The sequence below is a fragment of the Haliaeetus albicilla genome, chromosome 4 (genome assembly GCF_947461875.1).
Source record: "Haliaeetus albicilla chromosome 4, bHalAlb1.1, whole genome shotgun sequence".
NCBI lineage: Eukaryota > Metazoa > Chordata > Aves > Accipitriformes > Accipitridae > Haliaeetus > Haliaeetus albicilla.
This window is the reverse complement of record NC_091486.1, coordinates 17128695-17154094: the sequence shown is the minus strand read 5'-3', so window position 1 is coordinate 17154094 and position 25400 is coordinate 17128695. Positions and strand designations below refer to the sequence as shown.

The 25400-nt window shown below is 43.0% G+C and overlaps 1 protein-coding gene and 1 non-coding gene across 2 annotated transcripts; one reads left to right on the top strand and one right to left on the bottom strand.

The window, feature by feature from the left end:
• Positions 1-7310: 7310 nt before the first annotated feature.
• Positions 7311-25388, bottom strand: TMEM169 (transmembrane protein 169). Its single transcript, XM_069781087.1, has 3 exons — positions 25232-25388; positions 12796-13230; positions 7311-11291 (listed from the first exon to the last, which is right to left on the bottom strand). Exons 2-3 carry the CDS (start codon positions 13097-13099, stop codon positions 10669-10671), a joined length of 927 nt encoding a protein of 308 aa, XP_069637188.1. The 5' UTR covers positions 13100-13230; positions 25232-25388; the 3' UTR covers positions 7311-10668.
• On the top strand, positions 20446-20628 carry LOC138685256 (U2 spliceosomal RNA). Its single transcript, XR_011324539.1, has one exon. It is a non-coding gene; the product is annotated as a U2 spliceosomal RNA (small nuclear RNA).
• Positions 25389-25400: the final 12 nt, after the last annotated feature.

Below are 25400 nucleotides of genomic sequence, written 5' to 3'. Positions count from 1 at the left end.
CTCTTTCCCCTGATCAGTCCCTTTCTCTTCTTCAGACTATCCAGTTAATGCGCTTTTCTCAGGCAGAATAAAAACTTCCACTGGCTGTAATACACCAGCAGAGGCCTTATTAAGCGCCACAAAGAAGGAAAGCATGAAGTCACAAGCCAACTCCGCATTACAACCCCTTTTCCCCACGTGGTATTTACCTTTTTCACACTACCATGGAGTCACACTGAGAATCACACTCTTCTGTAGCACACGTATACTGTCCCACAGGATTGCTGCCCAGCCAGTAGTTCTTCCATGTGGTGTTCATTATTCCAGATGAACAGAATGGCACATTTGCCTAAAAAGTTGCATCCTGTTTTTTTTCTCTTTCAGATCATTTATGAAATTTCTGACAATCATTTTTTAGTTCTCATCTTCTCAGCCATTGTGCTTGCCATCCTTCTCAGTTTGGTATCATTTCCAGATTTCATAAGCACATTTTGTCTTCAGCAAAGTCATGAAGAAACAGTGCTCAGCCTGAGATGGCCACCGCTGGGAATAACCACTAGACACAGCTCTATATATAATGTTGTAGCTGCTTTTACAGCTATTTTGTCATACATCAAAACATGCAATAGCTTCCTAGCCTGCTTAAGAGAATGTCATTTAAAGCAGCATCAAAGCCTTATTAAAATCAAAGTAAATAATTTCTATCAAAAAAAGCCTGTTTCTCTCTCACAACAACAACAAAAAGGGTTGATTCAACACCATTTTTTCTTTAGCCCCCCCCAATTTTCCTTTTACCTACTAATTTCTGAGCACTTATAAATGGTTTAATTATCTGTTACACTAGTTTCCAGTAACTGGAGCAGGAATAGCATATAACTCCCTGACATCTTTGCATTCCCTCAGTCCTTTTTAAAAGTGGATGTTATATCTCACCCATCATTACAACAAAAATCATTATTGTTCCTGAAATTGCTTTAGCTAGTTTTATATTTCCCTTGGATGAAATTCACCTGATTCAGCTGATTTGAAAACATCTCCACTGTTTAACCGTGCTCTGACTTTTCCTGTTTTATCTTGAATCACTTTTTGCTGCTGGTGTTAATTGTGTTGCTGCCTTATTGCAGGTGACCTTTGTAAGTGGACAGTCTTCCACAGCTGTCAATTATTTAATTAGCTAAAAAGGCAGAAGCATATGCTGTGCTTCTAAAGGTTTCAGCCCAGCTGAAACCCATGTGGCTGTCAGGAGGAGTCTATATAATGGAATTTCGTTTCATTTCTTTAATGTGTTTTTCTTTAAGAAGTAAAGAGAATGTTAAAGTTGCAAATGTACAGCTCCAAAATGCAAGGAAATTCTGACATTAATGTTTCTCTTGCAACCTTAACCAAGTACTTTGTGTCCTAATATTATGATACAGGTTCAACTACAGGAGAAGGTACTTTTTAGTCCCACAATGCCATAATGTCTTTCAATACATATTGGGATAAAATTAGGGCTGTGCACTAAAGGAGTCATAAGACTATTGCTTCATTATTACAAAAATTGAAAGACACAGAGCAAAAGAGGAAATTCTTATGATTATGGTAGCTGAATGACATCTTAAGAATTAAATTCTCTGGGTTTGTTCAGCAGGTTGCCTGTGTTCTGATTTACAAATCACTTGAACCCAAGTCTCTCGCCAGTAAGCACTGGTTATGTGAGTCACATTTTCTTAGTGCTCAGTTTGAGATAGTCAGATCTGTGTATGTGCTGAGCACTTACAGGCGTTCATGAAAGGAGCTTCACTTTCAACACAGAAAATGCCTTATTATGCTAAATGTTCTGAAGAAATCAGCTGCAAGGCATCTCAGAGGGGCACTGAGACTTCATAGACATTTGTAGCTTTTAAAATCCTTGTGCCTTTGTTGCCACATATAAGTTTATCAGCATTTATGTCACATGCTATTGCAAAAAAAAAAAAAAACATGTTACAGTGGCATGTATTATTGAGAGATTGCTTTGCACAATCTGTGCAAATGGGTTTTGGCCACACTTTGAAATACAGGGGCAAAACAAAATGCTGGATTGGCTTCTTATTAAATGCTTTCACATGCCCCACTATATAAACCTGGTATGCCAGAGAAAGAATAGCGTGAACTCCTGTGATTGAACATTGCTTCAGATTGCATACCTATAAGGAAGGGGGAGGGATTAATTTTATATGAATATATTAAAAGTTGGCATGATGTAACTTCTTGGTGTTTGCCATTGCACTTTCATGGTATGTAGACTTTGGATGCATTTCTAAGACAGAAGAAAAATACTGCAATGAGCTTTTTTCCCCGTTTTTCAGTTCAGCCACTGGAGGGCAACATGATCCCAGTCATCTACAGAGGAAGCACTGCAGCCTGCAGAATCAGGTAGGGTGCACCCAGCAAGCACCGCCAAACTGCAGAGGAATTTCTGCATACACGTATGGCAGAAATTAAACAATAAATATACATATATACGTTTACATTGCACTTTTTTTGGAAGGTAGATTTAAAAATTTCTTCCTACATTTAAAATCTATTAATCTGGGTTTCTGCTTAGGATGATGTTTTCATGAGTTCTAAATCCATGGATTAGCCAAAGGATTTCTGAAGGAGGCGATGCGAGGGCCACTCAGCCTGGTATTACGGGAGGTGAAATATTTCCTGCTGCTAAGTAATTGAAAACCTGACACATATTTCTAGTCTTGAAATAACTTTGGCAGACTTTTCTGGATTAGTTGTTAAATCTGTTAAAACAGATGATTTCTTTATTACATTTTAGAGGAGTGTTAGCAGTGTAGGGCCTGATTGTCTTTAAAATGAATAGAAATAGTTTGGCTCAACTGAACTCCAGAGCGCCTGGATTCCTGGAGAGGCCCAGAGACTTCACGTCAGATATGCTTGTTTTGGGGAAAGCAAGAGCCCAGCAAGAGAGTATCAAATAGTGCTTGGAAAAAAGTTAAAGCCAGTGTTTTAGGAAGAGGTAGTAAGTACAAAGTAGATGCCAATAAATGAAACGGCACGTTGGAAACTGGGGGAAAATGCAGACTGTGTTATAGGGCACGGCAAAACAACAACATTTTGCCCAGAATTCTTGTTTTGGCTATTTCAGAATGGGTTATTGCAGAAGCAGAATCTCATCCATCTTGTTCTTCCCATGCTCTTCATTTCACAGTCTTCCCCTCTCTCTCACCTCTCTCTGTGCAGTAAATCTTTGTTTGCAGCCCTTAGCAATCTAGCTGTGTTTTCAGCATCTCTGGAAAGCGCTTTCATGCAGCGGGATTGTTCTGGACAAGCTAGCCAGGATAACTCAATGTGTGAAGGATTTGCTCTGCGGAAGCACAAGGATAAGCCGTTAGCATCCTCCCTGCTTCCTCCTCCCCCCGCCCCCCAGCATCATGCACATAGGCATGCAGGCACACACACGTGCTGGTTAATGGTCCAATTTAATCCTCAAAGCACAGGATTTGTTCCTTATCCATCCAACCGGACTACGGGAGGGGATGGGGAGAGTCTTCAGCTGCCAAACAAGGCTCTTTCTGAGCTGGAAGAGAGGATCCCATTTTAAATCCCTATTTGTTTGCCTGCTCCTGGAAACAGATTGAAATCAGACTGAAGGGATGGAAGTTTGGATCTTTAGAGAAGTATCAGCCTTAATGCACTTTAAAAATGGAGCGTTGCAATATGGAGGATGGGATGTCATGTTTTAAAGCTTTTAATTCTTGTGAGTTCCCAGTTTGTACAGCTTTGGGATACAAAGCAGCAGTGTGAAGGAGAGAGCTTCTATTTGAGAGGAAAGAAGAAGGGATTAAGTTTGGTTTTTATTTGTATAAATTGATGCTAACCCATGACACTAGCAGATATGTGACAGTGTCAGATGTAGGGGCAGGGGAAGAATAACTTCAAGTTTTCCCTGTCAGTAATTTTTTGCAGGAATTCCTTGGAGGGAAGAGAGTCATCAAGATGACAAATGCTGATTTCTGTGGGGTTTTTGTACTAGGCAAGGCAGACGTTCAAATTTTTATAACTTTCTATTGAAATAAATGGCAAATTCAAAGAGACTTGATTTTAGGGTGGATTTGGAGCCTCTGAGCAATCCTGCTGTAATTGTGGGGCTGGCTGAAGTCACCACCACCACATGAAACTTTTGCCTTAGAGCCTGTTTCAATATTAGAGTTAATTGGTGTGTAATTGCATTGTAGAGGAGTCAGTATTATTACCTGCTTTGAGTCACTAAAGGTAGCTCTACCAACACATATTTGGTGAGAACTGAGATGTCATTTAGCAATGACTACATGTGCCCTGGGATGATACTGCTTACTATATTAAATATTTCACTTTTTTTATTACTACATGCAGATACTAGGAATTATTTCTGCTCATTTCTTAAGTCACAGGAGAGCTCATTTGAATAAATTAATGAAGGTTAAAATTGCTTGTGTTTATTAATTCTGCATGCAACTTTTACATGGTTAAAGTGTTAAGGAAACTCTCCCTTATGATGGAAGGATATTCTAGCAATTGCCTGTAACTATAAAAGCAGCTCGCTACAATATATTTAAATACATCATAGTGAAAGACATTAGAAGCTGAAACTTCCATAGTTTAAGACAAGTAATGTATTTTAGAAAGAAAGACTGAGTAAAAGGCATGCTCTCCTTAGGCTGACTACCCCAGGAGCTGTTGGATTCATGCCCAGCACTGACACTGTCAAAGCCATTCAGTTTACTTATGATATTTGGGGTTGTTAGGATCACAACTGCAGGTGATTCAGATAACCAGGGTAGAATAAATGAAGCTGTATTTGTGTTATATCACAATGAGCCAGTTCACTGTTATTTTGTAGTAGAAATAATTGATTCACTTCCCTTATCACTGTAGGAGCAGAAAGAATTTGGCATACATATGAAGATAGTCAAAGGCACCTTGAAATACATTGGTCTTAATATACATTACTGATGGAGGAACTTGTAATAAACCAAGCCCTGAGGGAACATGTTGCCTGGGAGGTGGGGTTTTATGCTATTTGCCAGGCAGAATGTACTATCAATTTCAGTAGTTAGCCTCTTTTATGTTGTGAAGTTAAATTTCCAGCTGGATGAAATGGTTGGAAAAGGAGCCCTAAGATAGGGAGATCACATCTGGGCATAAACTTTTTACCTTAGAGGGCTCCAGGTCAAATTCATCCATGGCATACCTAATTTCAATGGATGAAAACCACAATGGATTTTAGCTGCTCTATTTTGGGGGGAAGGTTTTATGTTGTAGCATGCTAGAAGCAAGGGCATTTTTTTAACATGGGGACAAAGGCATTGTTGGCCTAACTCAGGCGTTCTCTTTATTTTAATGCATTCTGACAGACTTCAGCTACCATGTAATGATGAGAAATTAAGAAGACTGAATGTTATTGGAACTAGGTGACCAAGAGGGCTCCATAAGAGCCCCTCAAGCCTTGTTTCTCTGGGCTGCTTGGTCACATGCAGACACACTTCACCTGTTTATGTGAAAGGATGCTTAGGGAGCTTTTTGAACCCCCTGGCAATTCACCCTGATCAAACACACAACCACAAGCCCTCCCTCATCATTAAGTGCCTCCCTGTTGGAAGAGAAATCATGCTTTAGTAGTTAAGATAAGCAAACATGATGTCCCTTCTAATTCACCAAATTAATTGAAAAGTTGCATTTCTAAGTGGATTAGCCCCATGAATTTGCTTCAACCTCCCTCTTTTTTCTGAGTTCTCATTTCCATACAGGGAATGAATTTGGATGGACTAATCTACTCAGAAATGAATCCACGTTAATCTAACTGCCTCCACATTGACAAGTCTTTGGAAAGAAGCAGGAAGGGCACTAGTCTCACAGTAATTCACTGCCTGGGACAAAAAGGACTTGCATAAGTTTTGAGCAAAATTGTGTCCATCACAGTGCAGGAATGCGGGCTGTGCATAATTATTTTCTCCTTAAATGCTAGTGTAATTGCATGCTTCAGTGTGCAAGAGCAGATGGAATGACTTTTCCTAACTAGTGGTTGCAGCTTTGAAAAAGTATGCATGGGGGTGGCCACATGGATCCATGGAGCAGTCCCTGCTAATAGTCTCAGAGTGAGGAATTGCAGGATCCCAGCCTCAGGATACAAAGCACTGGCCTGAAGGATTAGAAGGGTGAATTCAAGAGACTAATTTTGGTTAAAAGCACAGTTCATGCTGTGATTGTTTCAGTTCTCAAAGAAACTGAATGGGATGGGTAAGTCAGCAGACAGAATTAGTACCTTCTCTTCCCCTGGTGAAATACATGGTGCAGCAGTACAGGTGTGTTTTGCCTGGTGCAAAGGTCTTCAGTAGGAGTCTCTCCCACTGCTAACCATTATCTTATAAAATGATTACCTTGTACCTCAAAGGTGAGAACTGCAAAGGCTAATGAGCTAATTCTCTGGACCCACTACCTCCATCCCACCCTGCCACACCAGGAAGCTGTGTGTCCTGCACAAGGTTCTTCACTGGAGGTGGGAAGTCCCCAACGTACATCTGTTGCGCAGGGAATCCTGTTCCCTTGGCAATGTTTGCAGCAGGAATCACACCAAAAGCACCTTCCTGGTATTTCCAGCTGTTGTGTTGGACATGGCACTGCCAGTTTGAGGAAATCACCTGCAGGTAGCCTTTTGGGTCAAAAAGCTGTTACACTGAAGCTGTGCTAGACCTCTGCTACAAATTTCATTTGGGTTTTCTAAAGTTCCATGTCTCCTTCTTAGAAGAAAATGTCAAATAAGTGTTTGCCCTGTGCTAGCAGGAGAGTAGCACTGTACTAAGACTGTGTAGGAGAGCACCAAGGGTATCATTTAATATTTAGACACCTCAAAGAACTGTATTGGTGGATTCTCCTTTGAGTTATCAGAGACATGTCTGGAGTACTTAGGGGATGTAAGAAATCTTCCCAGCACAGCTGTAAACAGCAGCTCCAAGTCACAGACACACAGACCGTATCTGTAGAGTTAAAGGTACTTCCTATTTTGGTATGGAAGCCTGTCCCTCCTTACAGATCCTTGGGGCTAAAGCCAAACAGATACCCAACGAGTGAAATTAAATCAAAAGTTTTCATTTGTGCACTAGGAAGTAAAACCAAAGAATAACCCAGGGCCCAGAGATCTGACAGTTCTGGATAGGCACAGGTTAACAAGAGATAAAACTGAGACCCATTTCAGACACATTTTAAAGTGGGTCTTCAAAGATAATGACTTGTAATCAATTATCAGCATAGAATGATTGTGTCCATCCCACAGCACTGTTTTTAACATGAAGTCAAGTAGAATCATGAGAGCAACACTCTTCTAAAGCCATGTACATCTTTATTCTCCACCCAGGCCAGCAAGGATGGGAAAAGGGAATGCAATTAAAAATAACAATCAGCAAACACACACTATCTTTACTTAAAAAAAACATCCAGACTAGAACAGCCAGAAACACACTCAACAATCAGAATAACTGGAATTCCCTGCAGTTTGGCAGTGGCACATATGCAGAAATTACTTGTGAGTTTCTGAAAGCAAGGATAGAACAAGACAAAAACTTGTGCTTTTTTTCTATTACAGCAATTGATAATGATTATATATTTTGCAGCAGGCAAACCGCTCTTGGGGGATAACAGGCAAGAGAGAAAGCTACCCAGAGTTGTTTTGAGAAAAGTTTGATTAAAACTTTTACAAATAGCACCAGAACTAACCCCAAGCTTAAACTAGCCCCCACCAAAATCAATGGCAGAACACCCTGACTTTGGCAGGAGCAGAGGCAAGCTTGGTTAAGTGTAAAGAAGTAGAAAACAGATGATGGATTGTTCCAGTATATCCCCAAAGAGGTGGCCTCTAAACCCAGAAGCATAGCTGCCGTGGCAGAGGGAGGGTATTACAACTTCTCTGATGCTCCTTTGTGTCTACATAGCAGTAAGAGGCACAGATTTGGTTTTGTCTCCACTCTGGCAGGCTGTTCACAATCTGAAAGCAAATCCTGCAGCTCAGCAGAGATTTCACATGGCTGTATTCTGTAATGAGCTAGTATTTATCATTCAAGCCCTCTGTAAGCTGAAGGCTCTTTGTGCTACTGACCCCAGCCTGTCGTGTAGCCTTGAACAGCTGCTCTTTGGCAGTGACAGCTGAATTGGGTTTTCTCCTTCTGCAGCAATGCACACTTGCCAGCCATCCTTCCCCCAAACCCACTTGTTTGCTGCATGTTGGGGCCAAGATACACAATCCAGTCCTTTCACGCCAGCAGTGTCCCTCTAGGCAAAGCGTGAGAACACTTGCCAGTGGGCCTTCCTTCCCATTAATGCTTGTTAAGCATCACTTCTTCCCACCCTCCAGCCATGTGGAAGCCTGCGATTTCCATGTGGAGGAGTATTAAGAAGAGTGGCTACGCTGGGTCACTTACAGACTGCCAGTACTGACATGACTTATCCTCAGCTTCTGTATTAATTCAGAGGCATATCAAGCTCCCTGATTGAAACAGCCCTGTGAAAGGCATTTCACTGCTTGAACTGGTCCCAGGCATATGTCAGCCTCTTTGAACCCCACTGAATTACCTGTCATTGCCTCACAGGTTGGGTTCTATTTTTTTTTTTTTTCCTGGAAGTTGGTCATTGCCTTTAAGGACTTAGCCAGTAAAAACTGAGCTGTGCATCAGGAAGCAGCAAATGCAGCCTTGGCTGTACCTGTGCCCAGGGAGCATCTCTGCTTTGTCAGTAAATTGTGGGGCCAAGCCTGCTCTTGATATTTGGCTTGTATACTATTCACACAGTTAATCCCCAAGCCAGTGCTAAGAGGCTGCTTTGGCTGGACCTCGCAGAAGGACACAGAACAAGGATGCAGCAGTGACTTCACTTATTTCTCCATGTTAGGCCTGGAGGATCGGATGGGCTTGTTTATACATCACCAGTTCCCAGCTGTCCTAACCGGGACAGACAGCCAGTGTAGTCTTGAGCTTATCCTTGAAATGCAACATGAAGCATTAGTTCCTGTGAAATCCAGCTTCTGAATGCTTCTCCTACCATCCTAAAACTAAAGCAGTTCCCCCTCTGATAGGGAGACTGCGAAAGTGAAACACCTATACAGACATGAGTGACTGTGCAGCCTGACTGACTGCACACTACAAATTACCTACCTACATGCATGCAAATGGTGGGCTCCTCTGGGCTGGGGCTGAGCCAGACTTTCTAGCAGCACTAGCTGAACTAGAGCACTCAGAAAATCAATCATGTTTCAGACATGTAACTCAGTCCCCATTAGAGTCCGTTATAGCTCTCGTATTTTCTTCATGTCCTCCTCAGGACAAAACCCTAAGAGTCAATCCAGAAAAAGAACTTTTCTCCTAGTCAATTTTTAAAGAAACAATTAAAATTTCTCCAGTCTATGGTGGCCACCTCAGCCTGGTCTGGGAGCCCACTAAGATGCCATGCAAAGTCCCAAAAGGAGGGAAACCAATTATGAAAATGAGACATGAGGGCAGGAAGATGTATAATCTGTTGTGCTTCCATATAATTAACCAGGAAGTGTAGGGGGGACACAGACTTCCAGAGCTGAGGCACTAATGCAGTTTGCACTAGCACTAACAGACACGGGCTCAGGGATGCCCCTGTTCTGGAAGGGAAGGTCCAGCAGCTCTTCCGTAAGAGCGACTTGAAAAACAGAATGACTGTTTCAGTGAGACCTTCCCATCCCAAGCACCTTCAACTCCACCTCCCAAAATACAGGTGCCGTCGGTCCACACCTGCATTGCAGTGACATGCAAACTGATCACCCTTCCTCAGAGCAGATGTTTCTTCCCTATAATGCAACTGTTTGCACTGCACACCATGCATGACTCCCATTACCCATTCCTTCCTAGCAGTGCACCTATCAAGAGATCAAATGCAGGTGTGTCCTAAGCACCTATCTGTGCACCTACAGTCACTGGAGGGTGGTTGGTGACAGGCCCGTCAGGTCCCCATGCACCGCATTACAGAGAAAGCCCTACTCTTCCACCATGTGAAGGCTGTGTTTCAGGTCAGTGCAGAGCTCACGTGCCTTTGTTGGAGGCTATGCTGTCCTCTGCCAGTGAAAGGCTGGGCACAACTGTTCCAGTGGTCTGTTTCTCAGACTCTGACAGTGTCTAAGCAGTTAGCCTACCTGGAAAGTTTGCTGCACTTGTTGGAAAGACTGGAAGAGCACCCTTTCTAGGAAAACTGCAGGAACATCACACATTTTGCAGTTTAGCCTTCACCTCTGAATGGGTTCCTATCTCCTGAAGTTCATTCCCTGAGTAGAGACTTCTTTTCACTAGGTCAACAGGTCACTGTTATGTCCTATTCCTGAAAAATAAAGTCTAACTTTACAGAAGTGGACTTTTCAGCATGTATCTCTGCCACTTCACAAACAGCCTGAGCCCCACAGACCTGGATTTTCTCACTATTCCCAGAAGTTGTAATTAGCTAAAACATGATAAATCCTTGGAGAGCCATGCACCTCCCCACCCAGACCACATGAAGCTAGCACACTTGCATTCTGTGACATTTAAAGAGCACTCCCAGCCCAATATTTTATTCATTAACTTTGTGTTTAAATATATATATATATAGATATATTAAAAAAATCAGTGTGTTTTTTTCTAGGTGAAAAACCACTCACATATGACCAAAATAGTCAGCCAGGACAAAGGCTCAGACTGCTGAGGTCTCAACCCCCTGCGCAGAGCTCTTGCCAGAGAGACTACCTGAGATGTTGTCAGAATCTAGCAGCTCGACAATGCTGTATGGAGAACAATCTTCCAAACCCAGCTTGCTGCAGAGCCAGCCACAGAAGCCCTTCTCCATATCCCTGACAGCATGCCACCAGTACCCAAAGGACCATGCTACCTGGGCCACAGCCGAGTACAGGCCTAGGGAAAAAGACACAACCATAATTATAATTGGGTAGAAGATGATCAGAAAGGGACAAAAGGTGATTTTGTGCCAGAAGGTCCTCTCTTCATTGTACACCAAGAAGATGTTGTACCATGTAATGGTTCCATAGTAGAATGAAACCACAAAGGACAGTACAAAAATGATGGGGAGGCAGATGATGGTCCAGAGGACGATGTGGGGTCCTCTGTCCAGCCCAACATCACATTTCTTCTTCTTCTCAGGTACATCCTCTTTAGGAGGTTCCTTTGACTTAGCCAGTTCCTGCAGCTCTTTGTCCGTTAATGTGACATGGATGTCCACCATCTGACCCTTCTTCTTTCCCCTGGTGATTGTTCCAGTCAATGTGACATAGCGGCTGTCTAAAGGTATGTTCCAGACACCTACAAACACAGATAAACTCATCTACATTAGATTTATTTTCTGTATGGATTACTTTGTGTAAATCTCCACAGACCCCAAAGACAATTAAATAGTGCATATGGAGTTATAGTTAAATGAAAAAACGACGGAACACAAGAAGTAAGGCAGTATAAAGAAGATTATCACAGAAGAAAATGGAAGAGGAGCTAATGAGGAAGAAGACAGGAATTCCAGATGACAGAAATCACAAGGGAGAAGACTCCAGCATCTGCACTGGGGACAATATGTGAAGGGAAAGTGCTGCAGGCGTATATGAGAAAGAGATGAGACAGAGTAACTGAATCAAAATGGTATGCCTATTTTCTCTGGTACCCTCATAGATTTATTCCTGAACAGTGTGGACACTTGGGGTGAATTACATAAATAGGACTAAGACCCTTGTTCTGGAATAAGCACATCCAAACGTGGAGTTATACTTGAATGGCTAATATTTCACTTTACATTTGCACTGTATCTCAATCCAAATTAATTTTCAAAGTTCAGAAAAAACTTACAAACTCTCATATAATTATATATTATATAATGATATATCGATAATTATATATTATATAAGGGATCAACAAAGGCACCAAACAGGAAAGTGTTGGGATGTGTGTTGAAGTCACAGACTGCCTTAGTTTCCAAGTGACATTGGTTTAGGATGGTCCCTGCAGGGGTACTGGCCATAAACTCTTCTATGGGGCTAAAATATGCTTTCTCCTGGTCTTAATTCTGACTAGCTTGGAAGGACGTCTTCAGAGGCTCTTAAAAGGAGGCTGAGCATTTTGAAGTGGCCCACAAAAATACGAAGGCAGCAGATAAGCCATGAGGACAGGGGTTGGGATCATGGGGGAATCTGGTGCAGCTGATGGACCAGGAGCTTGCATTCACATTTAAGCCCCTCTCAGCCTGCACTGCTGACTCACAAGAGGATTAGCCATAGAACCTGCCTTCCATACTGCTTCACTGCAAGGGTATTCAGGACAGACATCAGAAGTGAAAGTGACTCCAAGATGCCCCACAATGACTTTGGCAAATAATCACTCTTAAAGAGGAAGCTGTGCTGAGAATATGCAAACAGAAGGCAACAGCAAATCCTAGACAATGAGTAAAACTCCCTATCACAGGTAGAGCCACTAAATCCATCTGCTTCCATCCTTTCACTTAATGGGCAGTTGTTTTAGGCATGGACAGGGGCTTGATCACAGCATCATTAGTTTAAAGCATTTTTCTGGATCAACCCCAACCAGCACATACATTTAAAACTAAGAGAGCGGCAACAACCAACCTCTGCAAAGAACAGCAGAAGACAGCCCAAATCAGCCTGTAATGCTTTTTATTTCAGAGCGTTTTCATGTATGAACTCAAACTCTCCTTGCCTGCAGTCTTGGAGAAGGTTGGTCCCACCGGCACTTCCATTTGACCTTAGTGCATGCTGGCATCAAAAAAAGTTTATGGAAAGTGGGTGTTCCCAGGAATACATACCATCTGCCATGGACTGACCCAGGAACTTGGAGCCTTCCTCAGAGGTCCTCTCCCCTCCTTCTTCATCCACCTGTTCTTCTTCTACCTTATTCTCATTCTCCGATCGATACACTATTATTGACTCGGGACGAGACTCTTTCTTCTTTTTTTTCCTCCGGTCCATAGTGGCTTCCCCATCAAAGGTGACAGTGGTTGCCACAGCCCTTCTCATGGTGCCATGGCGAGGGCTCTGGCTTCCAGACTTGCTCTCTTTCTGCATGGTCTCCTCCATCCCACTGCTGCTCTCAAGCATCTCACTTGGCATCTTGTAGCACTTGTCTCCAAACTAACAGCTCCTGCACTTAGAAGTCATTGATTAGACAACGGTCCCATGGATGCTTTTTTTTGGTAAGATGTCTCACTGCTGACATCCAAACTATGCACTCCATTCCCAGCCTAAAATGAGAGAGAAGGCTGAAAAAGTGTCTTTTTCTTACCAAGCAGAAAAAATTGCCAGAATCTTCCTATAAAGGGTTACTTCCAACTGGTTTAAATGTCATCTGAAGATCCTTATTACTGTCCTGAACATCAATTTTATTACATGGATACATGTTTTGTAATATCACCTAATCCTGATTCTCAGGTTCCAATTTTAAATATAACAAAGTAAAGCTACTGGAAAAGGAAAGAGTATTAACATTAATAAGAAGAGATTAAACAAGCACAGCTTCCTGGGTGAATTTAACATTCCTCTGTAATGCTGGAAGCAGATGGAAGACAATAGTTTTGGCCCACATGCATTAGAATGAAGAAATGAAACCATAGACGAAAAATAAGTTGACTGATTTAGGGGACTGGCCTAGATTAGAGACAACAGCAGCAGGAACATTGCACTCATCCTGCATTACAACAGCTATATTGATGCCAACCTTTCTCATTTTGAGTGTCTCCTTATTTACTGCCCATTGCAAGGATATTACAAACAGTAATCAAGTTATGTGAAAATGTATGATGTTTCAAACCTTACCAATTTAGCATTATGTCATGCTGTCAAACCTTAAAAATACAGTATATACAGTGGATTTAAAGCAAAATTACTATTAAGATGACTTCACAGGGGAGGGAATTGGAAACCACAGCAAAGTCTTCTGACTGGGAAGGGAAAACAACCCAAATCTTCACAAATCTTTTAACAAATATAAGGGCTCAGTTTTTTACTCCTCATTCAAGCAAAATTAACAGCAATATCAAGTGACACTGTTATCTATGGGTAAGCTGCCTAAGTAAAAAACATATAATTAAACATGCATTGAGGCAGACAAATCCTGTTTCATGAACATGGAACATGCAGGATTAATGGTTCTCAGATTTCATAACAGTTAAGAAACTGACTGCCAAGTATTCATGAAGTATTTAGGTACAAATCTGAATACACTGAATAATGTTTTAACAACTCTGTTAACAAGTTCTGTTGAACATTTACATGAACATTTATATTTAAAAGAATGCATATGACCAATAATTAAGCGTCTACCAAGTATCTGAATCAACTCTTTAACATGGAACTAAGAAACACGGTTATTATAACATGTGTTATGTGTTATTATATTATAACACATAATTTATAGCCCACACAATGCTGGGGAAATTGTTTTACTTGAACAGATGCTAGGAAAAAGTTGAGCATTTTTAGATTTGGCAGTATGGTCCTGGTCTTCCCACAGATATAAGATTTTGCTGGTTTGTTTTGAAATTTTTTGCAGAACTTTAGATCAACTATTTATGCCTCATACACTCACACTCTCACACACCCCCCCCCGCACACCCCACTTTTAATTGTGCCATTTAACACCTAAGAATGTGGCCAGTTGGCTCTATGTGGCTTTGAAGAACTCAACAATTCAGATTATTTTTTGCATTATAAAAAATAAATCTTCCCTGGTGATCAGAAGCCACATAAAATGGAATTCAAAGAGCCCAAGATTTGGCATATCCCAGAAGTCAGACTATTTCTAAATCACTGGGCAGGGAATATCTCAGCTAGCTCTGCAGCATGGCTGGGAACAGACTGTTCAGATTGCCATCTCAGTTTACACTTGCCGTGCAAAAATGTATGCCTAAATTTGCAGACATACTGGAAAACAGCTCTATAAAATACTAAATTTACTGCAAATACCCTCCAAGTGTTGCACTTCAGAACTACCTAGAAGCAACTCAGTTTAAATATTCCAGTGTTGATCAAGGGAAGCAAGAGCAAAGACAGGCAGTGATGACAAATGCCCTAATCTGGTGTACCAAATAAGTGTAGTTTGGTGGGGGGGTTGTTCAAGGTCACTACCTATGCATTTTCCTCCCATTCCAAAGTCCAACCTCAACAGAGAATGGAGCAAAAACAAGAAGGGAGTTTTTCCCGGAGACCTTTGGGTTTCTGGAAAAAGCATCTTATCACCACCACCCCTCTTAAAAAAAACCATAAATGAGCTAATGAAAAGCAATTCCTCAATATAGTTCTTGTACCTCATCTGCCTGAGGAACGTGGCCTTTACATCTGTTTACAAGCAGTGTGCAGATAGGCAGTTTTCGACATACCATAATATAAAAGAGGAATGGGATATGCAAGAAACTTCACAGTGCAATCTAATGCTTTGCTTTCCACTTCCCCCTTTTAACTCCAAAGCAAACCATCCACTGACTTCAAAGATAGCAAGTTCTGGCTCTTAATGTGTTAACATTGGCAGAATCCCAGTATCTCTTCACATCCATTGGAATTCACATAAGCTTTTATTCAGTGTTTTTTAAAAATGCCTTTATGGGGAAATGGAATAAATTTATTCTATAGAATAAACTCACTCTTTGTAGTAAATTCATGCAGGAGGTACAATAGGCTCTAACATGTTCTTCTGAGAATCAGCAATAAAACTTCATGTTTTGCATCTATAAAATCCTTAAATCACCTTGAGCCTAATGAGCCCCTGAGACAACAGTGAGATTCCCCTCCCAGAGGTGGTGAAAAAAAAGCAGGCCTGGAGCCACAGAGATGCCAAAAGCATCACTGCTGGGATGATCTACTAAAAGTCTGGAGACACAGAAGTTGATTTGGGATTAGATTCCCAAAGTTCCTGGCTGTAGTTCCACGCTCAGTCCCTACTGCCTTAAAAAGGGGATGACTTGCCAGTAACATTTGAAAATAACACAAAGCTACAGGCAAAGATTTGTGGTTGGGCTTTTTTTTCTTAAAGTTTATCCAGCTGTGACCTTGGTTAAACTCACAGTAGATGATAAGCGAATGTCAGTTCTCAGTGTGATGCCAAAGCCTAAAGGACTATGTCAACCTTGACTATGCCAACCTTGACTACGCAAGGAAGAGCAAGGTGATGTCACTTTTGAATCTGTCACAGATAGGCACTGGAAATCTGTGTCCAGTTCTTGTGCTCACTGGTTAGGTGGGATGCTGATTAATGACCAGAAGACACCCATGATCCCTGAGTTATTTTGCTATGTCTAACGTTCCCACCCCCACTCTAGCAGCTACTGGCACTGTGAATTACCACCAGGACTAGAAAGAAACACCTCAACAGCAGGGTTATCAAGGGGTGGCAGCTCAGTTTCTTCTTCTCTTGCTCCTGAGCTGAGAAGAGGGGAGGGAATGGGCAATGGGGGACAAGCCCCTACGAAGCGCTGTTGCTGTGGCTGGGTCAGAGCCCTTGGGATAAGGAAGTGAAGGACCCCAGATTATTCTGTTTAAGGCACAAGGAGGTAAAATCTGATGTCAGTCTATCTGCATCAGAAACAAAAACGTGGTGAAGATCCCTCTGATCCAGCAGAGGAGGATGCAGTAAGATAAAAAGTTGAAAGATACAAATACAGGGCAGATGTTGGGTAGGTGTTTTAACAAAGTGGGTAGATGTCACTTGATATACATCATGGATGGCTGTGGAGAGTTGTCCCGTCACTGGAAACTTCCAAATCTGGACTAGGTATTTGACAGCAGTTTGGTCACCAGTACTTGACCAGAAGAGGTGCTAATGTGGGGAAGTCCTCTGGCTTGTATTAGGGAGCAGTCAGATTGAAAGATCACAAAGATCTCTCCTGACCTTAAGCCTGTTTTCACAGTAGACGTTTATTCTTCTCTAATCTGTTTCTGCCAGTGGAGCAGCTAGGGTACCTTCTGAACACAGCACTTTGAAACACCACCATCAGCCCCACATCCTGCAGGGATGCTGGTCAATCAAACAGGTTCCTGCCCCAGTCCCATTTTCCTGGGAATATTTTCTCCGTAGTTGCAAACAAAAAACGGACTCTTGTAGAAATCACAGTAGTGAAAGCTTGTTTTTCTTCTCTTCCTTTTCTTTACAGCCTGTAAGAACAAGGCCAGCACTCAGCACTACACAGCTGTCCACAGCACCAACTCTTTCAGCCATACACTGACATCTTCACCCCTCAGAAGCCTTGCTGTGGAGCTGAAGCATGACAATTGCTGTGCCTGTAACATTAGTGGTCTCCCACGTGAGAGCACAGGGGCAGACAGGAATCTAATAACTGTCCATGGGAGGGAAGGAAAGAAACGGTCAAATTTCAGAGATAGCAGGGACCAGTTTATTAGCCAAACAGTTTGTTATTAATCTCCGTGTGAAAACAGATGGAGAACCCTGGGGAGGCGGCTCTGCAAAAACACTCTGTAGAGGAATTTTTAGAAGCACAGTCTTCTGTTACTAAGCAGGAAAGCTACTGCTGCTTACGCTTCCCATGACAGTATTAGTCTTTGACACACAAAACAGAAGCCTAAAAGCTTGGCCTTGCACCATTTAGGTCAAAGGAAGTTTTTTCCATTGGTTTTCAGGGCTTGATCCTGCTGCTAACACAAAAGAAATTATCTGGTTTGAATGCAGACAGGAAAGAAGAGTCTCCCTGCAAGCTAATAAAATCCTTGATCTTAAATCCTTGCTACAGCACAAGTAACCTTTTTATGACTGCTCAGAGCAGACATGAGAGGAAGAAATGTAGACGGTAAGCAGTAAGGAGCATCAATTTTTATTTTTATAGTCACATAAAATGTACAACACGTAAGAAGGACTGGCACTGTGTCTTCACTCACATCATGCAGGGGTTATCTGCAGAAACAAAAAACAACCCGTGCTTTAGAAGCACTGTGAGTTACCCAGGATGGGGGAGAGATAAGGGGAAATTTACCCCAGAGACACACCTTGAGAGAGAGCTCCCCAGCCATGGATCCTCCTTTGCCTGCTCCTTCTACTCCATACCCTCCCCATCCCTAATCCCTTCTCCACCCAACCCCACCTCTGATTTTGTGCATGTACTTGTGCATGTCTCTGAGGATGCATGTTACCCAATTCCTCGTATTTTTAAGGGGGTTATCTTCTGGCAGACTGTACACATGAAAAATGGATGGTATCATCTGATGCATCCAGCTGTTCAGGACAGATCTGGCTGTCACCAGTCAATCATGTAATGATAAAAAACACTGGTCTAATGCAGGACATGCAGCCCCAGACCCTACAAAAAACATGTGGCAAGACCTATGTAAGAAAGCACATTTAATTCGGACCTTATGCTGGGAGAGGGCCAAACAGTAGGGCTCCCTCAATAGCTTTGGATCTGTTTTAAATACCTAAATGACTCCACATGATCTTTCACATATGCATCCTCACAAAACCCTGCTGAAACAGGACAACCTCTGTCTCCACTTAATGGTGAAATAGCTCAAACTAGATTACGCAGTTACCTGAATCTAGCAAATACTCAAGGCTGTGATGAATGACACATTAGAAGGTGAGGCAAGAACAGCCCCTCCCTATCAGTACTAGTATTTGTGCAGCTTGCAGTGAGCTTGACGGGGGGGGGGGGAGGGGGGGGGATTTATCTCACTGAAAAGAACCCTTTTCATTTTAAGAAAATAAAATGTTATTTTCAGCCAGACGGATTCCCTCATCAGGTTCACCATGCAGTTACCCCTAGAGAAAAGAACGTCTAAGGAAGGGGAGAAAAACTACCCCTCATGGCAGCAGCCCATTGCGAGGCTACGTTAAGTGCCTGTATAACAATAGCAAGAGGCACAAATTGAAACATCCACCTATGCCATCCCAGCAAGGTAGGAGAAAGCAAACAGCAAAGCTCACAGATCACACCCATCTTTCCCTCCCTGCTTAATCCACAAGCTTCAAAGCACTTTCATTTCTTGGAGAGAGAGACAAGAAAAATGACCATGCTCTGGGTGTGTATCCGAGCAGCAGACCTCAAGCTGGACTGCTGAAAGCAGAGGATGGCACTGAGCACCAGACCAGAGCAGAGGGGATAATGCAGTAAGATGGCTCATGCCACCAAAAAGTTTATGGGTGTTTGCTAATGGAGCCTCCCTGTGCCATGGCTTCCCCTCAGGAGGAGAGGGTGCTAAAAGCTCAAGCTAAAAGCAAAGGGAGGAGCGGGCAAGCAACACAATCTCTGCAGGCAAGCACCGACAGACCTAAGTTTGCCAGTCCTTCCCATTTATCACTGGCACACGGCTCCTGCCTGTTGGCAGGTGGCATTAGTGCCAGCACTGCCCCACACCGCTGAGTAGCTTCTGGACCAATCCTGCTGGCACCATGAGCCAGACCTGCATCGGCCAGCACGGGTTGACCATCAGTGAAGCTGCAGTAACGCTGGACTTGCTTGGGTGTGGGTTAAGGGCTTGCTGGCTCCCGGTGCCGTGCTGGGCAGCTCAGGCCCCTTGCTCTCCCTGCTGTCCTTCCGTGAGACACCCAAACGCTTGCTGACAGTATTCTACGGGTACAGCCAAAACAACAACAAAAAGTACTGGAGAGAGGCATTCCAAAGTATCACTAATTTGTTTCTGGATGACATTTTCAAAGGATTTTTTTAAAAGTAAGGACATTTTACAGAGTATCTGTTTTATGAATCAGCTCTTTTTATTTTCCTCTGCTGTTCCATAACTTTTCCAAATGTCACAGAATAATAACTGCTGTGTAGATCAGTATTACTGAAGGCTGGAAAACAGCATACAAGCATAGCTGTGCATTTTTATTTCATACTAAAATTTTATTTTATATTAAATGAAATGCCTAATCGATTTTCTGGCATACCAACTTTTTCAAAATCCCCAAACTGTACTGGTCTAGTTTTTTTTAGAGCAAAAGCCTGAAGTGCTGTCTCTCCTTTGTCTCCCCACTTCTTTGTCCAGACTGCTAGAAGAAAGAGAAATTAAGACAAAGGACTCAAAGCTTCCCACTGCCTCCACAGGGATGAGTTCTGTTTCTTTATGTTTACTATACTATGCTAAAAATATCCATGAATGGTACATGCACATTAGCCTTTAAAGAGAACTAAGGCTTTAAAAGGAGAATGACTTGGAAACGGATGTTGGTTTCAAATCTTCAAAGCAAACCAAGTGGTTTACACATGAATCTTGAATAAACTCAGTAAAAGTCCCTAAATCCTGTAGGAAAAAAAAAAATCAATGATAAAGTGGAGACATGATCTCTCTGTTCCCCTGCTCTACCCCTCACTTCTGCATTTGCCAAAGCAGGCCATCCTGCACCTTGAAAGAGCAGATGCCCATTGTAATTCCTACCCCATCCACCAGGTCACTGCTGGGTTACACAGCACCACAGGAACAGCCAAATGAAGTCAGTCCCACCAACTTGAGCCCAGTATCCTACCTCCACAGCAGTGCCTTTAGGCTAGGATCAAGTGTAGCATCTATTTTTATTGGTATAATACCTGATTCATCCTCAGTTTGAAGGCTTGATATTAGATGGGATTGGAAGATGCACTAGGAGCTTGCTGCACACATCAAACCAGTGTTGTGCCTCCTCTAGGCATCCAAGCAGATGCCTAGAACACAGTAACAAGAGCAAGCATGTAGTACATGAAACCAGAGCTTTCACCTTCCTTTCCAGAGTACAGAGAAAACACCTTCCACACGGTGTATGCACACACACATGTGCAAGTAAGAAACACTGGGAGTTGCTATGTCTGAAGACTGCAGAGCCATGAAGCACCAGTGGTGGGTGTGAAGCACTTGTGCTAATGCAAGACAGCACAGTCCTAGTCCTAGATTAGCTAGAGACCTGGCTGGCAGGTGGTTATTTCAGTGAAGGACCTCTGTTTCCTTTCCTTAGGAAATCATGCAGTGCTCTCACCAGGATGCCTTAATGCGTGCTGGACTCCTGCCTGACCTTTACCATAACTAAAAACTAGGAGCCTGTGTTGGTACCTCAGGCTCTTTCTCCTTCCCTTCCTACTCAGAAGACCCCTGACCATCTCCGTGGTCTCTCCTTTCCTGCCCTGCTCTGTGCTGGCAAGATCAAGCACCCCAGTGCTTTACTCGGACAAAATGAGGAGAGACCACACATAGAAATACCTGCAATTAGAGAGCAAGAAGTTGCAGCCATGCAGCCCAGTGGAAAACACAGTCAATTGTAAATCCAGTCTGGAAAGGATTATCTGAAAAATACCAACACCAAACTATATCCTGTGGTTCTTATTTAGGCAAGATATTTGGGGGCTTCAGATTGGAGCTTTCTCCGAGTTACACCCAGCGGCAGCCCAGGAGTTACTGAAGAGCCAAACTGCAGAGACAGAGAACTGGAAGATTCCCCTGGGAGTGATTCAGGATTGCTTAATGCATTGCACAGTAAATACTATCTAAGATATTTAGACAGTATCTCCAGCAGCAGGAATTAGTTGGCTCAGGGGACTCTCGACTGGATACAAGTGCAGATATAGATCCGTGATGCCAGGGTATTAAAAATGCAGCACTTTCAATTGCAGATAAGTGAATGCTTCAGTATCATTAGTATGGTATTAGCGGGGTGTGTGATTATTTAGAAAATCTGTCTACGTACCAGTTTCAAACTGTTTGATGCTGATATTCTACATCTTGCACCACTATGAACTCTTGAGCTGGGTGTCTGTCTTTGGTATCTCCTGTATTTTTTAATTACTGGAATGAAATTCCTAGGGATAATGATGAAAGGTTGCAAAATCCTGCTCATCTCCTAATTAGACCGAAATCCCCCAAGATACCACTGAGAGTGAAGTACCCTTCCAGAGAGGAAGTCCCTAAAGAGATGAATTGACCAGAGAGCCTGACCATCAGCTGGGGCTGACCAGCAGGCATTCTGACATGGAAACCAGAAGCCACAAAACAGAAAGGCTCTCACTTGCCAGTGAGAGATGATGAAAGGAAAAACAGCCACAGGAGAAAATGCAGACAGGAGGTGAAAATAGCAGGGATTTCCAAATAGGCCTTTTGCATAATCCCACACAAAGGTCCAGAGAGGTATGGAAACAGAAACTCACACCAGTTTTCATTTTGTTTTGGCTCAATTCAGGCACTTCTTGTAACAGGTATGGGGGGCAGGGAGGAGAAATGATTGTTACGCTTTGTGCAATTCGGTATCGCAGGAGACGAAAGATATGAACCTGGAGCATCCATGAGAGTGGGGTTCTGGGAAAGCAGAGACTGCTGAAGTGCAAGCCTGCTTTTTTCTGAAGGCTACCTAGCAGAAACACTCTGTCAGAAATTGTCTTTGACCTTAAAGTTTTATTTCTGGCACTGAGATGCTTTTCATTAAATCTCCTCTGCTCTCACCTCCTTGTGAGACTGACTGCTGGCCCCAGAGATACCTCTCCCGGGGTCTGGATGCTGCAGAGATTTCTCTCCTATTTGGAACCATCTGTTTTCTCACATCAGGTTGGTATTTAACAACTCTGAGACCTTCCCCCTTGCCAACATGGATTACAAGCTATGGAAGGGCACAGACCCCCTGAAGGACAGCAGGCTATAAGGAATTATTAAGGCAGTACCTATCGCTGCCAGGATTTTTAAAGCATGGCAGCGTGCTGCACTGGCAGATGTCATCAGATGAATAGCTGAGCCATAGGCTGGCAAAGCACAAAATCAGCTTTTGACAAAAGTAGCCTTTTCTGAAAATGCAGAGTTTCCTATTCATCTCAACAAATTGAACTAGTTCATTCAAAGCCAAGGCACAATCTGGGAGCTGTAAAAACAGGAAATCTAGTTTTTCCTCTTCAATCTATAAATAAAAAAGTAGATGTTGAAGAACGGCATGTGCTAATCCCACAATTCTGAAGGAGCTGACAACTGGAAAAAAATATTGATGAATTCCTTTTCCTAAATATGTCATTTTGATTTTTGAATGGTTAATGTCTTAAGTGATAGATATACCAAGGAAAAAAAGTTCAGATGGTTTTTAACTTCAAAAATGAAAATGAAGACTCCAAGGCTTTAAATGCAGATTTATTTTCTTCCAAATGCAAGCTGACACATACTGAAAAAATACATAAATAAAAAATCAGCTGTCTAATCAGACACTATTTCCTAACACATAAAAATTAAGAATCTGAACATGAAGTTTATAGAATAACATAAATATGTAAGAAGAGCCTTCTGCTTACTGAATTTACCACTATGGCTGCATGTAGTAACAGACCAACATGTTTTAATGCTACCAATAAAAGAAAATGAACATTCCTTTGCGAATAAGAAACTACAAGTGTAGGAGAAGATTAAAATTTATTGTAGTTAATAAGATTTTCTTCTTTTCAGCTTAAATAATTTTGAATTTCAACTACTAGCACAAAATCGATTCACACAAAGGTACACTTTGAATACTTGGTTCAAAGGCAACCCACATGACAATGAATAGAAGCCATTGCCTTGCTGAAAACATCTGTGAGCATTGGTTATCTCAGCTCTGTTCTTTGTGGACAGATTTTGTACCAGAAGGGGCTACCCTCCATTGAATGCCAAGGAGTGGATGTCTCCTTTTCTCACCTCCTTACTCTCCGGTCTTTATGCCTTTGCCCTTTCTCTTCCCACCCCTCACTCACAGAACCTTAACTCATGTGTTCAGCCCTGTATTTATGGCATTTCTATGTCTATTGAGTAAACCAAGCAACTGATAGGGAAGAAAAATCGTTTGATTGTTCTCTCTGGGAAGAACACTGAAATTAAGCAAAGTCTTATGAGCAGAGAGGCCCACTGGACTTTCCTTGGTGGCCTGCGGCTCAGTCAGGATGGCAGGCAGGTTGGAATATGAAGATCTAGTTCACTAGCACAGATGAGTGCTTCTCCCTGGGGTTAATTAATGATCACTCTGATACAGCCTGCTTAAGATATGTAGGGCAGCCAGAGGCAGTTAATGGGGATCTGTGGAGTCTACAGATTGTGGAAGATAATTAATGGGGGGGGGGAATTCTTGTAGTGTCACCCACAGTGCTTCACATTTTGCCTCCAGAAAGTAATACTGTGCTTTAAAACATTAAAGTATTCTGCAAACATTAGCCCACCCAGAAGGCAACTTTGTCTAATGGTTGCCTCACCAGCCTAAGTCACCATGCAGAAATCCATCCTGTCCTGTCACCCTTTGCTGAATGAGTCTGGACACATTGTTAACTTCTCCATGCTTCCCCTTCCCTGCACTTAAGAGGAGGGCATACAGCTTCCTTTGAAACACACTGAACTTCAGGATAAAAATGTTATCTTACAATTGTCTCTGTTTTAAAGTATTAAACCTTAGAACATGTTTAGGAAAAGCAAATAAATCTGTTTAACAAATGAGAAAACCAAAACAGACTCAATGATTCTCCCACTTCACTCATAAGTCTTTTAAAAAAAATTTTTCTCACTCTCTTCCCACATCAGCCATCTCCCCTAAGGCAAAAATAACAGGACAAAATTGACATATACTTCCAAACATCTCTTCTATTGAAAAAGACAGAGGAGATGCCTGAAAAGACACTGAACATGCACGCACACACACACACTCCTGGGCACATCAGCGCTGGTTAAAATCACCTGCAATGGACAAAGATGCTCTGTCACTTCACCGTAGGACAGAAAGGAAAATAATGTTGCCTGTTCTCTGTGCCAACCGTGTAATTAATACTGAGCTTACTGAGGGCGATTTTAAGTGAAAAAGATCACCATAAAGGCATTTTAGCACAAACCGGCTATGGTACGGACACGGTAAACGGTATCACCTCAGCCTTCACGGCCTCTTCCCGACAAAGTCCGTGCCTGGAGAGAGGATTCTCTGTCCGCGGGTCCCTGGCAGGAGAACACCAGCAGCTTCCTCTGCTATTTATGACACCTTCAGAGCATTACACTGACTTCTCCTGGCTGGGGCTCCACGCCCCATGCTCCTGAGGGCGTCTTCCCGCGTCGCTGTGGAAGGTGACCCGAAACGGTACACAAAAATGGGAAAACCCCTCCCTTTGAAGCAGACGAGACCACGGACGGGGGCTCGGTGGGTTTAGCTGCGAGGCTGCAGCTCCCAGAGGCGGCCCCGAGGCACCAGGACGTTACCTGAGGAACCGAGCCCCCCCAGGCGCTGAACGCGCGGCCAACGGTCTCTCCACCGCGGGGACAGACCCGGCCGTTCCCCGACCCGTGGATAACCGCCCCCCTTACCTGCCGCCCGCCGGCTCCGCCCGCGGGGCCCCAGTACGGCGCTGTGCCGTGCCGCAGGACGGGGGAAGCGACCCCGCTCAGCCGCAGCCCGCCCGGAGCCCCGGGCACCGCTGCCGCCGCCTGCGGCTCGCCGTCCCCGGCGCCGAGCCCTGGCGCGAGCGGGCGGGGC

Coding starts and splice junctions, on each gene's coding strand:
- TMEM169 (XM_069781087.1), bottom strand. CDS start 13,099: ATGCCAAGTGAGATGCTTGAGAGCAGCAGTGGGATGGAGGAGACCATG. Junction 11,292..12,795: donor GGGTCAGTCCATGGCAGATG/GTATGTATTCCT, acceptor CTGTGTTTGTAG/GTGTCTGGAACATACCTTTA.